This window comes from Mus musculus, chromosome 4 (genome assembly GCF_000001635.26).
Source record: "Mus musculus strain C57BL/6J chromosome 4, GRCm38.p6 C57BL/6J".
Lineage (NCBI taxonomy): Eukaryota > Metazoa > Chordata > Mammalia > Rodentia > Muridae > Mus > Mus musculus.
Window position 1 is genome coordinate 133,609,851 of NC_000070.6, and position 14,706 is coordinate 133,624,556.

The 14,706-nt window shown below is 50.6% G+C and overlaps 1 protein-coding gene across 8 annotated transcripts in view; it reads right to left on the reverse strand.

The window, feature by feature from the left end:
* Window positions 1-14,706, reverse strand: part of Zdhhc18 (zinc finger, DHHC domain containing 18) — a 28,937-nt gene that overhangs the window by 5,297 nt on the left and 8,934 nt on the right. For all 8 annotated transcript variants that reach the window (XR_390767.3, XM_017320305.2, XM_006539018.2 and 5 more), the window contains exons 3-7: window positions 5,330-5,479; window positions 3,951-4,088; window positions 3,789-3,837; window positions 3,073-3,175; window positions 520-632 (exon numbers count right to left, since the gene is read on the reverse strand). Coding sequence is in view for 7 of the 8 variants with exons in the window: in XM_017320305.2 (XP_017175794.1) it covers window positions 520-632; window positions 3,073-3,175; window positions 3,789-3,837; window positions 3,951-4,088; window positions 5,330-5,479 (553 nt within the window). In the remaining variant the exon portion in view is untranslated. The remainder of the gene's footprint in view (window positions 1-519; window positions 633-3,072; window positions 3,176-3,788; window positions 3,838-3,950; window positions 4,089-5,329; window positions 5,480-14,706) is intronic.

Below are 14,706 nucleotides of genomic sequence, written 5' to 3' on the forward strand. Positions count from 1 at the left end.
TGTGTAAGGAAGGCCTGGACCCCATAGCAACCGTGGCCGATCAACGCCTGTTCTGGAGCTCTGGCGCCCCCTGCTGTCAGGACTGACACAGAGCTTCCCAGCAGGGCTGAGCCAAGGCTGGAACCCCACCCACCCTGTACAGGCAGAGCATGTCACCCAAGTGTGGTCCTAACAGTCACCGTGGCATCTATCTCTAAGGAGCAGGATTAAACAGGCTGCCCAGGGCTTTTTAATAGTTTGTGCTTTCTTCCACTGTGGCCTAGGGTGGTCCTGAACATGAAGCCATCCTCCTGCTTCAGCCTTCAGGTGCTGGGCTAACAGCTTTACTTTTAGCCGACAAATGATTACACGTGATTAAGTGGCGGCCTTCCTCAGAATTTCTGAGTCATCTGGCAGAGGATGGTGAACCAGAGGGAATCCTTTCACCCAGGGTGAAAGACCTGCTAAGGTCCAGAACACCCACGAGGGTTCCAAATGGCAAGCCACCTCCTGTGACTTCTCTTCCGTGCCCCGACTTACCTGGGAGGCAGTGGGCCACAGAGCACAGCACAGCAGTTGGTGATAATACTTTTATGGCTGTAGGGGTTGACAGAGGCCTCGCCACCCCTCTTGCTGGACCAAGACCCTTTGATCTGGAAAGAGGAAGAAACCTGGGTCAGCTACCTTCTTCCTCCCTCCCTCCAGCAGTGTGGAGTGGGAGTGGGGGTGGGGATTAAACTGGGGCCTTATATATGCTAAGCACCTACCACCAGAGCCCCACCTTCAGCCCCTTTCCCTCTCCCCTGTCACAGCTGCCTCTTGTTGCTTCTACTTCCTAGAAAGGAAACCTAGAGGCCAGGGAAAGTAGGCCCATTCAGAAACCAGCTCTTCAGTGGAGGCCTTTCAATGAAGATATGGGGACTGCTGGATACAGAGAGCTCTCCAGCAGAGGTCAGCAGGGCCTGGCTAGCACAGAAGACAAAACCAAAAGGAAGTCTCCAGAGGAGTGTTTGGGTAGAGCATCCCTGGCCCCTTGCTGTCCACCTGTGACAGATAACTTCACATCAACTTGACACAAGCTAGAGTTATCTGAAAAGAAGAAACCTATCTAAGATCTGGCAAACCTGTAGGGGATTTCCCTAGTGAGTGATGGGGTGAGGGGGGGGCAGCCCACTGGTGGTGGTGCCATTCCCTAGGCTGGTGGTCCTAGCTTCTATAAGAAAGCAGGCTGAGGAGCAAGGCAGTAAGCAGCACCCCTCCATGGGCTCTGCATCAGCTCCTGCCTCCAGGTTCCCACCCTGCTTGAGTTCCTGTCCTGACTCCTTCGGTGATGGACTGAAATGTGGAAGTGAGAGCCAATAAGCCCTTTCCTCCCCAACTTGCTTTTGGTCCTGGTGTTCTGTCACTCCAACTAAGAGGGGACCAGATTGAGGGCACAGAGCAGACTGAGCCACCCTGGTCCTCAACTGCCTGATCGTGGGCAGTGTGTTTCTGAATGGTAAGGCTCAGCAGCCCTGAAGGTTCTGCCTCTGGGAAGTCCCCTGATGAAGGCACTGAGGGGCTCCACAGGAAACAGCTGGTAGACGTCACCCAGACCCTTCTACCCGGCTGGGCTGCAGCACCCCTTTCTGCTTAAGCACTGGAAAGCTCCTGCGGAACCCAGAAAACTGGGTTGGGGTGGCTGCTGGCCCTTATCAGTGACCAGCACACATGTGTTCAGTTTTCTTTTCGCAAATTAGAGCAAGAGGTCTTGGGACTTTTTTTTGTTGTTGTTTTGTTTTGTTTTTGGCTTTTTTTTTTCCAAGACAGGGTTTCTCTGTGTAGCCTTGGCTGTCCTAGAACTCACTTTGTAGACCAGGCTGGCCTTGAACTCAGAAATCTGCCTCCCAAGTGCTGGGATTAAAGGCGTGCACCACCACACCGGGCTGGTCATGGGATTTTTATTTTTAAAACAGGGTCATGTGTCCTGGGGTAGCCTCCAACTTTCTATGTAGCCAGGGACAACCTTGAATTCGTGAATCCCCTGCTTCCAGCTTTCGAGTATCGGGACATGTGTGTCTCCTTGGAGGTGGCTCCTTCCTTCTTATTCTTGTTTTAAAACCTTTATTAACTATTTTATGCATATGGGGTCTTGCCTGATAAAAGTCTGTGTACCATGTGTGTGCAGTACCAGAGGAGACCAGAAGAGGGCACTAGGTTATGTAGGACTAGGATTCCAGGCGGAGTTATACACAGACTGGCGTTATAAGCCATCATGAGGGTGCTGGGAATCAAACCTGCATCTATTAGAAGAGCAGCCAGCACTCTAACCACCCAGCCCAGATGAGCCTCAGATGAGGGATCCTTTTGCCTCAATCTCCTAAGTGTTAGGATTACAGGCTGACTGACACCACCATGCCCAGTCTGGCACGGACCCACTTTCTTTTGGATGGTGGGTCTCTAATCAACGTTATGCAACAGTCATGGGAATATACTGTTTTCCTTTTTAACAAGACAGTGAGGGGAGGTCATGTCTGGACCAGGGACAGTGGTACTCAAGAGATGCTAGCTGGGGGTGGCTTTCCAGTGAGTAGGTGGGATGAGGCACTGGAGTCACACTGTTCTGTTCTAACTACGCCTCTCAATGGATACACCTAGTCATGACTCCGCATCCTATGCTTGTTTTAAAACCTCTATTAATTATTTTATGCATATGGGGTCTTGCCCGATAAATGTCTGTGTACCACGTGTGTGCAGTACTAGAGGAGACCAGAAGAGGGCACTGGGTTATGTAGGACTAGGGTTCCAGGCAGTGTTGTGCAGGAGAGTACACAGCCTGGCGTTATAAGCCATCATGAGGGTGCGGAGTGGAGTGGTGGATGTGAAGGCTTGGTCGTGATTTCTGCCATTAATCTTGGATTGGACCCCTCCAGCATTATGACCCTAGGCCACATCTCTTGGTCATGCCATGGGCAATATGCATCCTAATTCTGTCACAGCAGGACCCCCAGGTCTGTGTGACATTGGGTCTGACATTAGGCTTCCACCTTGGACCCCCCCAGCGGGCAGCACTTGGCCACCCCAGGCTCCCCGGGCCTGTCCAACTTTACTCACATCTTCGTTAGTTGTCAGGTTGGAGGCCACGAGGTACGTGTGGAACCCTGAGAGGCCCAGGATGGACCAGATTGAGAAGAAGCAGATGACCAACTCCAGCACAGTGGGCCCTGTCAAGGACGCGTGCAAGAGAGGGTGGAACCCCTGACCCCTGAGCTCACCCTTCCCTGGAGCTATGTCCCTGGAAAGTGACAGGTTTGGGGACCTTTCTGTGATCCAGTCATTTCTCAGCAGAAGGGGGAGGGAGCGCCTGGGGAACAAGGCGGGCTCTGGGCTAGGGATGGCAGAGGGAATTCCAACCACAGGATCCTGGCATGGAGCAGGAAGCCTGGCATCCTAAGGAACTCGCAGCTGGTGACGTGACTCAATGGATAAAGGAGCCTGTCACCAAGCCTGACAAGCTGAGTTTGAACTTCAAGTTGTCCCCATCCCTATTCGTGTGACATGGCACATGCATGTTCCCCGCTGCAGGGTAAACAAAAATTTAATTACAAAATCCACTCTCTGCCAAGCCTCTGTAGACAGGCATTTTCCTGAGCCTGCTTGCTCTGCCCCTCTCCGTGACGATCCCTTTAGGGTCAGCTCCAGCCTGGGTCTTGACAAACTAGCGGGTAGAGTGCATTCTAGAGAATAGATAGAGCCCTACCCACTCTGGAGACCTGTCCCATGAAGAGGCCTCAATTCCCCACCCAGGGTGACCAGCCCGCAAAGGATATCTTGCTGGTGTCTTTTTCAGAGCGGAGAGGAAGTTGCTTCCTTGAGAAACTAGGAAGAAGAAAGGGACACAGCTCAGGGGGTGGGGGTGGGGGTGAGCACGGCCCTACGCTAGGGCCGAGCTCACTGGTTAGCCTTCCTCCACCCGCTGTTCCCCAACTCACGAAGGGTCAGGTGGGTGACCACGCAGGCGAAGATGAAGGCCGTCAAGAAGGAGAGGGAGAGAATAAACGCATAAAAGAAGCGGTAGTTCCGTCTCCCCACACAGTTGCCCACCCAAGGGCAGTGATGGTCAAACCGTTCTAGGAAGGGAAGGAGGAGTTAGTGGGGGTTCCCCAGTCAGCACTGCTGGGTGACTAGCCTTTGCCCCAGGCTGGCACTTGCCCCCTCCCCACCAGCTGCTCCCTTGGACACACCCTGCTTCCAGCCCTTGCTCATCAGTTCCCACCCACTGCCTGACACATTCCCTGTCTATTCTTTTAGCTCCATAGTAACTCCTTCAGATGTCAACTACAAAGCCACTCCCTTAAAAAGTCTCCTATGGTCTCAATCTAGGCAGAGGTCTCCTGGTCTGTTCTCTTGCTCTTCTTTTAGACAGCACTGCCCTTGAACAAGACATGTGCTGGCCTCAGACCCCTGCCAGAGTCTGACAGTGTCTGCTTCAAAGACTCACAGACTATGGCCTCTTACTAGCTCCATGCCAACGGCTCTGGCCTTAAGGTCTAGAGAGGGCTGGGCCGCTACGTAGCTCCTGCAGAGCTGGCACCAGAGGCCAGGGCAGAGGACTGAGCTCATACCATTGCTAAGTCCCTGAGGGTGGGAGTCACACCCTGGTAAGGAAAGTCCCTGTGGGAATCTGGGTCATGAGCCCGTTGCAGGCCTTATGCCAAAGGCTGGTGCCTCTGAGGCAGTGGGTGGGGCAGACTGGCAGGGATGAATAAGAGGCATTGAGTCACCCACTTCACGCCTGCTGTGCCGCTCTCCTCTTCAGAGGGTGCTGAGCTGGCACCATGAAGTCACTGCCCTGGGAACTGTGCACTGTCACCATGGCTCAGCTCGCTTGGGTGTCATACAGACTCTCCCTTGTGACACCCTCCCAAGGGACTGTCATGGTCTTCATCGAGCTGTATGGCGTCTGGGGAGCAGGGTGAGGGGAACAAACCAAGCTTGGTCAGGAGCCAGTCTTCAGCTCTGGTCCATGCTCTCCGCCTCCCTCCTCCAGACTCCCACCCTCCCTGCCTTCTTTCTCAGTTAGAGCACCCTGTCCTCCATGTTACAGCTCCAGGCTTCTGGGATCATGGACCTACTGAGGAGCACACTGAAGACGGGTGGGGGACGGGACGGGACGGGACACACAAGTTCAAGGTCTGTCACAATGTTCGGGATCGGTGGGATGGGATATAGACCAGCGCTGGGCCAAGAGATGCCACTGCCTTCCCACTCAGTCCTAAGTAAGTCAGATGCTGTCTGCCTTGCCCCACATGTGACTTCCTGCATCCAAGACTCAGTCTCTCCGGGCTTTTTGAGGCCCACCCCCACTCACCCACACAGTTGTCGCAGACACTGCAGTGCGAGGTCCGGGGAGGCCGAAACATCTTACAGGTGAAGCAATACTTGAGTTTCACTGTCTGCCCGTTGATCATCACCTCCCGAGTCCGAGGGGGCGGTCGGTATGTGGAGCTGCCTGTGTTATCTGAGGGTGTGAAGAGGGAAAATGAGGGCACCCCAGACGGCCTATGGCCCTCGATAGTGGGAAGCCACAGCTGCCTGACCAGGACAGGAGGCACCACAAGGAGAGTATGCCCAGGAACATGGGAGGTGGGGGAGGGGCGCTAATGCAGAGACACACATCCAGAACCCAGCACTCCCTTCAGGCACAGGACTGTGCTCAAACCACGGCTGCTCACGTGTCTGCTGGCCTTCACGCTGAGAAGGGGTCAGCAGGGAGAGAGCCAGCGAGGTCATATGCATTTAATGAAGCCTAGATCCAACTTCTAATTCAAGCTGACAGGAAGGAGATGAACTTCCTAGGGAAACAACTGAATCTAGCCCTCTGGCATCTACAAACCGCTGGCCTGACCTCTCGCCAAAGCCAGCATTACCTCTAGAGAAGACAGTGGTCAAGAGCGCTTCCTGAACTTCCAGATCTAGCTCTCTGCCCAGCGTCCACGGCATGTGTTAGAACGCCTGTCAGTCTAGCACACGTCTGGCATCACATGCACACCTCCCTCCTCTCACAGCATTAGAAATAAAATCTTAATAAAAAAGTAATAAAAGCAAAAAAAAAAGAATGTCAGAGCTAGGCACAGTAGCACAGGCCTGCAATCCCAAACACTGGGAGGCAGGCAGTACAACTGTGAGTTCAAGGCCAGCCTGGACGACAATGTCTCTTTCCCACCCCCTTTCTTCTTCGAAAAAGCCATGTTTATTGACTACACTGCAAGACAGAAAGGCAACGGAAGAACCAACTGTTACAGCTACCTTTTCCTTCTTGTTTTGAATGGAAGAAATAACAAGTTCACTCAAAGTCTGCAAATGCCCCATGGTCTGTTAGAAGAGTGTCTGCAAGCTGATCCCACCTGATCTGTGCTCAGATCACAACAGTCCACAGCCAGGTGGCACACCCTTGTAATCTCAGCACTCCCGAGGCAGAGGCAGGTGGATCTCTGTGAGTTCAAGGCCAACCTGGTCCACATAGTAGGTCCCAAACAGTCAGGGCTGTGTAAAGAGATCCTGTCTCAAAGAACCAAAATATAAATAGATAGATAAATAAATAAATAAATAAATAAATAAATAAACAAACAAACAAACAAACAAATAAATAGGAAAGAAAGAAAAGAAAAGAAAGGAAAAGAAAGGAAAAAGAGTCTCACTATGTAGCCCTGGCCGGCCTGGAACTCACTCTGTAGGCCAGGTTGCTCTTGAACCCATGGAGATCTGCCCACATCTGCCTCCAGAGTGCTGGTGCCACAGCCCTGCTGCCCATTTATAATGTTTTGCACTATGGACTGAGCACCGCACTCCTAGCCACTCTACTGCACAATGTCCCGAGTTTAGCTGCCCCCCTGCAGTCATTAGTGTCTGGTGCTTACCAATGAGCTGACCAGCCAGTGCAGGAAGTGAATTCTGGCTTCCCATGTTTACAATGCAACTAATCTCCTGAGCATCTCCTCTCTAGACCAGGAAGCGGGAGAAGGCAGGGGCTAGGGGAGCCAAGGAGGCTGACACAATGGAACTCAGCCTTCGTTGTCTAGTTTGTAAAATAGGAATAATGAGCAGAATGGTATGGCCAGGCCGGCTTTAAACTATGTAGCCGACGATGACCCCCCGAATCCTCTCTCACCTCTCACACGATGGAATTACAGACGTGTGACTACCACGCTGGGTTCTGTAAGGTGCTGGCGACTGAACCCAAAGCTTTAAGAATGCTGGACACACGACCTTGTCCTGCTTGCTGTGTGAGACAGGGTATTACTAGAGGTTAACCTGGTCTTCAACTTAAAATCCTAACCTCCCTCAGGCAGACACGTCTGCTTTGCTACTGACCACAAGTTGTAAAGGGAAGACCATCTATCGGTCCTACAGCTAAGAGTTGCTCAACAAGCTAAGTGACTTGTCTGGGGCCACACAGCACAACCAGGATTTGAACCCTTCATAGTAGGGTTGTAGCTCAATGGAAAGGCACTTTCCTTGGGTTCAATCCCCAGTATCTCTCCCAATGTAAATTAATAGAGACATCCAAGCTCATATTGGGCACGCCTGCAAGCCCAGTGGTTGGGAGGCAGAGGCAGAAGAACCAACCATGAGTTCAAGGCTACTCCAAGCTACATGGCAAGTTCGAGGCTAACATGGATTATATAAAACTCTGTTTTAAAAATAAACAAGGGGGCTGGGCGGTGGTGGCGCACGCCTTTGATCCCAGAACTCAGGAGGCAGAGGCAGGCGGATTTCTGAGTTCGAGGCCAGCCTGGTCTACAGAGTGAGTTCCAGGACAGCCAGGGCTACACAGAGAAACCCTGTCATGAAAAACAAAATAAATAAATAAATAAATAAACAAACAAGGCCCCTGGGACTGGAGAGATGGCCCCTCGCACTTAAGAGCAGGTGCTTTGGGTAAATTACTTAACGGCTGTCACCTAGAGAAGCAGATGAACACCAGAACGCCCAAGGCAGTAAAGTACCTACCAGGTAGCCATTACAGGAAAGTCGATGCATAGGCTCTGAGGTTTGAGAGCGCTGAGCTTGAAAGCTTCCTGGAATTCTACTTGTTACCTAGGAAGTCCTTTCACTTCTGAGCCTCAGTTTCTTCCTAAGTCAGGTGGTCCCAGCCTGCCTGCTGGGGGAGGCTAGAGTCCCCTGGAGCCACCGACATTGGTCCTGACCAACGGGCCCTAACAGTCCAGCAGGCAGATTGCCTGGCTCCAAGCTATTGGCATTATGCCATAGCAGACCCCAAGTCCCCTGCTACTGCCGCCATGGCCCCAGCCTTGGCTACCTGCTCACCACTGTCCCCCTGTCCGTACAGGGGCTTTGAGCCAGTAAGACATATGGATATGCATCCCTGCCCAAGCGATTACTGACAGGTCGATTAAATCATTCAACGTCTCAGCTAAAAATAACTGCATAAACCAGGGTAGGGGAGCGTGGCACCCACCGCGAACCCCAGCACGTGGGAGGCAGAGGTGGGCAGATTTCTGTGGGTTCTAGGACAGCCTCATCTACAGAGTGAGTTCCAAGACAGCTGTCATGAAAAAACAATAAAATAAAATAAAATAAAATAAAATAAAATAAAATAAAATAAAATAAAATAAAATAGTGTGGTTGGGAGGATTAGCTAAGAAGTTACCAAGTGGGTTTAACACAATGTCTAGCGTTTATTTTGCAAGAGCTCAGGGGAGGCTGGTATCCCTTACCTGAAATACTATGGCCTAGAAATGTTTTAAATTTGGGCATTTTTCAGATTTTGGAATATCTGCATATACATAATGCCATGTCTAGACAGTGGTGTCCGAGGCACACATGAAATCTTTTTCTGTTTCATACAGGTCTTTTACACATAACTAGAAGGCATTTTTTTTTTCATTATTGTTTTGAGACAGGGCCTTGAACTCACAGAGATCTGCTTGCCTTTGCTGGGATTAAAAGTGTGAACCGGGCTGGAGAGATGGCTCAGTGGTTAAGAGCATGGCTGCTCTTCCAGAGGTCCTGAGTTCAAATCCCAGCAACCACACAGTGGCTCACAGCCATCCTTTTTTTTTTTTTTTTTTTGGTTTTTTGAGACAGGGTTTCTCTGTGTAGCCCTGGCTGTCCTGGAACTCACTCTGTAGCCTCAAACTCAGAAATCCACCTGCCTCTGCCTCCTGAGTGCTGGGATCAAAGGCGTGCGCTACTCACAACCATCCTTAATGAGATCTGTCGCCCTCTTCTGGTGTGTCTGAAGACAGCTACAGTGTACTTACATATAATAATAAATAAATCTTTAGCTGGGCAGTGGTGACGCATGCCTTTAATCACTTGGGAGGCAGAGGCAGGCAGATTTCTGAGTTCGAGGCCAGCCAGAGCTATACAGAAACCCTGTCTCAAAAAAAAATTAGTTAATTAATTAATTTTTAAAAATGTGAACCACTGTCAGGTGAGGTCTGGTATGGAAAAACAAACAAACAAGAGAGAGAGAGAGAGACAGAGAGAGAGACAGAGAGAGAGACAGAGAGAGAGAGGAGGAGGAGGAGGAGGGAGAGGAGGAGGAGGAGGAGGAGGAGGAAAGAAACAGCTGGGCTGTGGTGAAGCATGCCTTTAATCCAAGCAGGAAAAGAGGAAGCAGAGAGATGTCTGTGAGTTCAAGACCAGCCAGGATCATACAAAGTTACCACATCTTGAAAAAAAATCATCAAACAAAATTCTCAAATTTTGAAGCATTTAGTATTTTCAGATGAGGAATGCCCAGCCTTGTAAATATTAGCTAACACTGTTACTGTTGCTATAGGAACACTACAGACACATAATGAGTTATCAATTGGAATGCAGCCATCTGGGAGTGAAGAGCAGATGCTGACCCTCTCTAGTGTTGAGAGAACCTTCTGGAAATCTCTCGGGATCACAGAAATCCTCCTCAGGACACAGAGGAAGCTTGGTCTCTCCCACAGGGCAGGGAGGGAGCGCCTTGCAGCCTGTCTCTGGTCCGTGGTAGGGAAGTCCCCTCCCCCATAACTGTGACAGAGGAAGCGCAGTTGCCAAGTCACAGGTGCCACCCAGGTGCTTAAAGGGCAGAGGTCACAGTTTGGCCAGAATAGGCTTGTAGGGGCAACACTGAGCTAGTCACCTGTCACCTGCTCCACCCAGCAGCTACCATCAATGACAGCTTGTTGAGCACAGTGTTCTAAGGCTCACCAGGGAGGAGCCATGGTTACAGAGGTATACAGAGACTCCCTGAATCAGAGCACACTCAGGCCAGGCAAGGCCATATCCTGAGGACAGGAATAACCCATATCATAAGGTGGGGCTGAGATTCAGATCTGTGTCTCCCAAGGCAACCACTTTTCATTACTTCAATAGCATTCCCTATACACAAGACACAAGATACTGTACAAGGCCTGGGTGTGGTGGATAAGGGGCCCATACATACAGAAGAGCTCACTCTACGCCTGCTTGGCACATCCCCGTAATAGATATTTTAAAACATCTGGAGAGGAAGCTCAGTAGCTAAGAGCAGTGACTGCTTATCCAGGGGACCTGAGTTCAATTCCTAGCACCCATGGTGGCCCAGGACATTCGATGTCCTCTTCAGATCTCCATGGGCAGGAGATACACATGGTACACAGACCTCCATGTAGGCAAAGCATCCCTACACATAAAAGAAAAGACAGTTTGTTTTACAGGTTGTGTGAGACAAGGCCTTGTTATGCGCATGATTGGCTTCTGATTCTATGGCCACAGCCAGCAAGGGAAATAATCCTTACTAAAAGCAGGAGGGAGTGGCTGCTAAGAACTGCTTCATGGCCTGAAGGGACTCTAGGAAGCATTTCAGAGCTTGCCGCTATGACCCACTCTTCCCTTAGAAGAGAGAGAGATACCCATGAGGAGGTGAGCACCCTGGTCAGCGTGCCTTACAGACAGGAAACTCAGAGGTGCCTTACAGACAGGAAACTCAGAGGATGTCAGTTCAAGAAATGGGGCTCAGCCTCTCCCCACGCGTGTACGACTGAGAGAGGCAAATGACTTTCCCCACACCCCCTTCCTGCCTGAGCCAGGAGCCTCCACACCTTCAAAATAGCTTTCTTGCGGGGCTGGGGCTGCCCCTGGAAGCCAGTACTGGTGTTGGGACAGGATTTCATGCCACCAAGACTACTGAAGAGGCTTTTCCTTCTGCAGGGCTAGGGGCTAGAACCACATGCTAGGCGGGGGTCTACTGCAGGTTTCCGCAGTTGTTACCACAGCTAAAGGTTAACCATAAACCTTCCCTCCAGTCTGCCTACTGTAACCCCCATGGGACCACTCTGTTCATTTCCAGACGCCTGCCACCTACCAGGTTTAGTGCAAGGCCTGGGGACACAGGGAGAGCTCTGCCCGTGGGCAGAGACTCACACAGAGGCTGTAGCTGTATGGTTACATAGAAAGCAGTGTGAATCAATGCCCTTCACACCATGCGGTGACTTGAGACCAGGCTGATTTCAGTTTGAAACATGGTGTGGCTGCTTGTCAGCCTTCTAGAGCCTTGGCTTCCTCACCTCTAAAATGGGCAACACGTGAAACTGCTTGCAGATGAGAGATGTTTTATTAAAGTCTAACCCACAGCTACTCAGTTACTGATGTTGGTGTCTATGTTCTTAGTACAGAAGCCAGATGTGATGATGCACACCTTAAATCCTGGCATCTGGGAGGCAGAGGCAGGTGGATTTCTGAGTTCGAGGCCAGCCTGGTCTACAGAGCGAGTTCCAGGACAGCAGGGCTACACAGAGAAACCTTGTCTCGGAAACAAACAAACAAACAAACAAACAAAGAACACATATGAGGGCTGGAGAGATGGCTCAGCGGTTAAGGGCACTGACTGAGTTCAATTCCCAGCAACCACATGGTGGCTCACAACCATCTGTAATGGGATCTGATGCCCTCTTCTGGTGTCTGAAGACAGCGACAGTGTACTCATATACATAAAATAAATAAATTAATCTTTAAAGGAGGAGGGGAAGGAAGAGGGAAAGGAAGAGGAGGAGGAGGAAGAAAGGAGGAGGATATAGGAGAGGCAGGACATCAGGTACTTGGCTCTTAGGAATTGGGAGGCGAAGGCAGAACTACCCTAAGAGACTCAAGTCTCAGGCTGGGATATAGCTCAGTCGGTAGCATGTTTGCTAGTCACACACAAAGCCCACGTCTGATCCCCAATACCATGTGAACTGGGTGTGGCTGTGCACAGGATGATAATCTGGATGCTTGGGAGATGAAGGCTGAAGGAGCAACACCTCGAGGGCATCTTTACTGAGCCTGAGCCCAAAATAACCAAACCAAAATAACCAGATAGAACCAGATTCCCGCTCAGCAGGGATGGGAAGCACCCAGATTGGGGGGGGGGGCTGTTGGTAGAGCGGGGTGGGGGTGGGGTATAAAGCAAGAAGAAAAGGTAAAGGCCCAAAGGAGCTGAGGCCCCACGTGGGAGGCACTGGGGGAAGGCAGCTGCTGCTGGTCTCACAGTGCTGCCCCCCCACCCCACCCCGGCAGGAAGTTTCCTGCAGTAGGCAAGTGCACCATGGCCTGAGAAAGTTCTTCCCCTTTCAAGCTCTCTCTCCACGTATACTCCGGCCATCACACAGCTCCATGTACCTGCCTCAACAGCCATGATGGCCAGGAACCCTGCAGCCTGCCTTTCTCCTACAGGGTAACCTTCAACGCAGAGCAAGTGAGCCTGGCTTTGTCTACACGAGGCTCACGTACATTTCTCTTCTGAGATACACAGTCCCGTGCCACGCAAGGGGAGTTCCAAGAATTGCATTGTTATGTCAGGAGGTGGTTTCCCACACAAATGTTATACAAACTAAGAAGGCTCTGATGTCATTAGGTGGTATGATGTGGGACCGTGGTTACATATGGGGTTTGTCAGTGACTGAAGTGCTATTATAGAGCATAAGGCTATATTTCAAAGTGATTGTTGGTCTTTTGGGGGAGGGCTACACAGGGTCTCGCTACGGTGGTCTAGAACTTGCTGTGTAGACCAGTCTCATAAAAAAGTGAATCATTTAAAGGAAAACAGTCGGAGACGATGGGAGGGACTGGAGAGATGGCGCAAAGGTTAAAGGCATTTGTTAGTCTTGCGGGAGCTCAGATTTGGTTCCCAGCACCCATGTAGTAGTTCATAACCACTCAGGTCCAGGGGATCCAATGCCTTCTTCCAACCTCTGTGGACACTGGGCACGCATATATGGATGCTGCACATACATTAAATTATACAAAAAAAAAAAAAAAGGGAAAAAATTTTTTGTTGTTTTTTTGAGACAGAGTTTCTATTTGTAGCCCTGACTGTTGTGAAAGTCAGAGATCTGACTACCTCTGCCTCCCCAGTGCTGGGATTAAAGGTGTGCGCCACCATTGCCTGGCAAAAAAAAAAAAAAAAAACAAAAAAAACAGAGAATTAGGCAGACCAGGAGCCTGCCGCCCTAGCACCTAGGAAAGACAGACACAGAAGAACACCAGCTTGGTCTATATATTGACCCAAATATGTCCAACCAAGCCAGCCAAGGATACATAGAGAGACCCTATTTCAAAACAACAAACAAACAAAAGAAAGATAACAACAAAGAAAGAAACAAAGAAAGAAATGAAGGCAGAGCAGGGAAGGGTAAAAATCCTACAAGCTAGCCAGGCGTGATGGTGCACGCCTTTAATCCCAGCACTCGGGAGGCAGAGGCAGGCGGATTTCTGAGTTTGAGGCCAGCCTGGTCTACAGAGCGAGTTCCAGGACAGCCAGGGCTATACAGAGAAACCCTGTCTCGAAAAAAAAAACAAAAACAAAAACAAAACAAACAAATAAAAAAATCCTACAAGCTGAATTCCAGGGACTGCTTCTGAGGAGAGCAAGTGGAGGGTGCTAGGTAATCAATCTCTCAAACTCCCAAGCTTAAGAGGGTGAAAGGCAAAACTGAGCCCAGAGAAACACAGCTGAGGGGAGAAAGGAGGGCAGCCTGGTTGGCAAGGTCCTGAGCCTGCCTGGGAAGGAAGAAAGGAGGCAGCCTGACCTGGAAGGGGCCCATGGGTCAGCCAGGCACAGGCAGTCACACACTGGCCGTGAGCATCACAGGTCACCACAGAGGGCAGTGTCTGTCCTGTGAGTATACCTGGGCCTGGGTGAGTACCTTGGAGTGGGCTATCTCTTGTCTACCATCAGATAAAGATCGACTTAGGAACAAGTTTCCTACTCTAAAACTGCCCCAGAACTTGGGATGATCTAGCCATGCTGCCTGCTAGCTGACAAGCCCAGACCTCACCCCAGGAAGGTGACCAACTGCCTCAGTTTACCTCAGGTGGTTTCTCAAGACAAGGCTTTCAGTTCTGAAACTTTTCTGGTTTTTGGCAAACTGGGAGGAGCTGGTCCCATGTCTCAGGCTGTCTCTATCAGGCTCAGGGCCCCGCATTCATTCAGTTCTTGTTCCTATGAATATTTACTTCCGAGCCAGGAAGGCTTGGGGGACCTTAGTCTCTTTTAGTAAAATGTCTTTCACCTCTGACAGAAACTTCCTGGCCACACCTCAAAGCCTAGGCTTCTAGGAGTGCTTAAAGGTCCCAATAATGCCACTTTCAGACATGGCTGTTCTCAGGTGAGTCTTAGGCGCTGATTCCATACCACCTTTCAGCTTGGCTTCTCTGTACTTTTCAGCGTGTTCCAGCTAATGTGGCCTGCTCAGCATCCCCATGCCTGGCTCTGCTCTTTCCTGC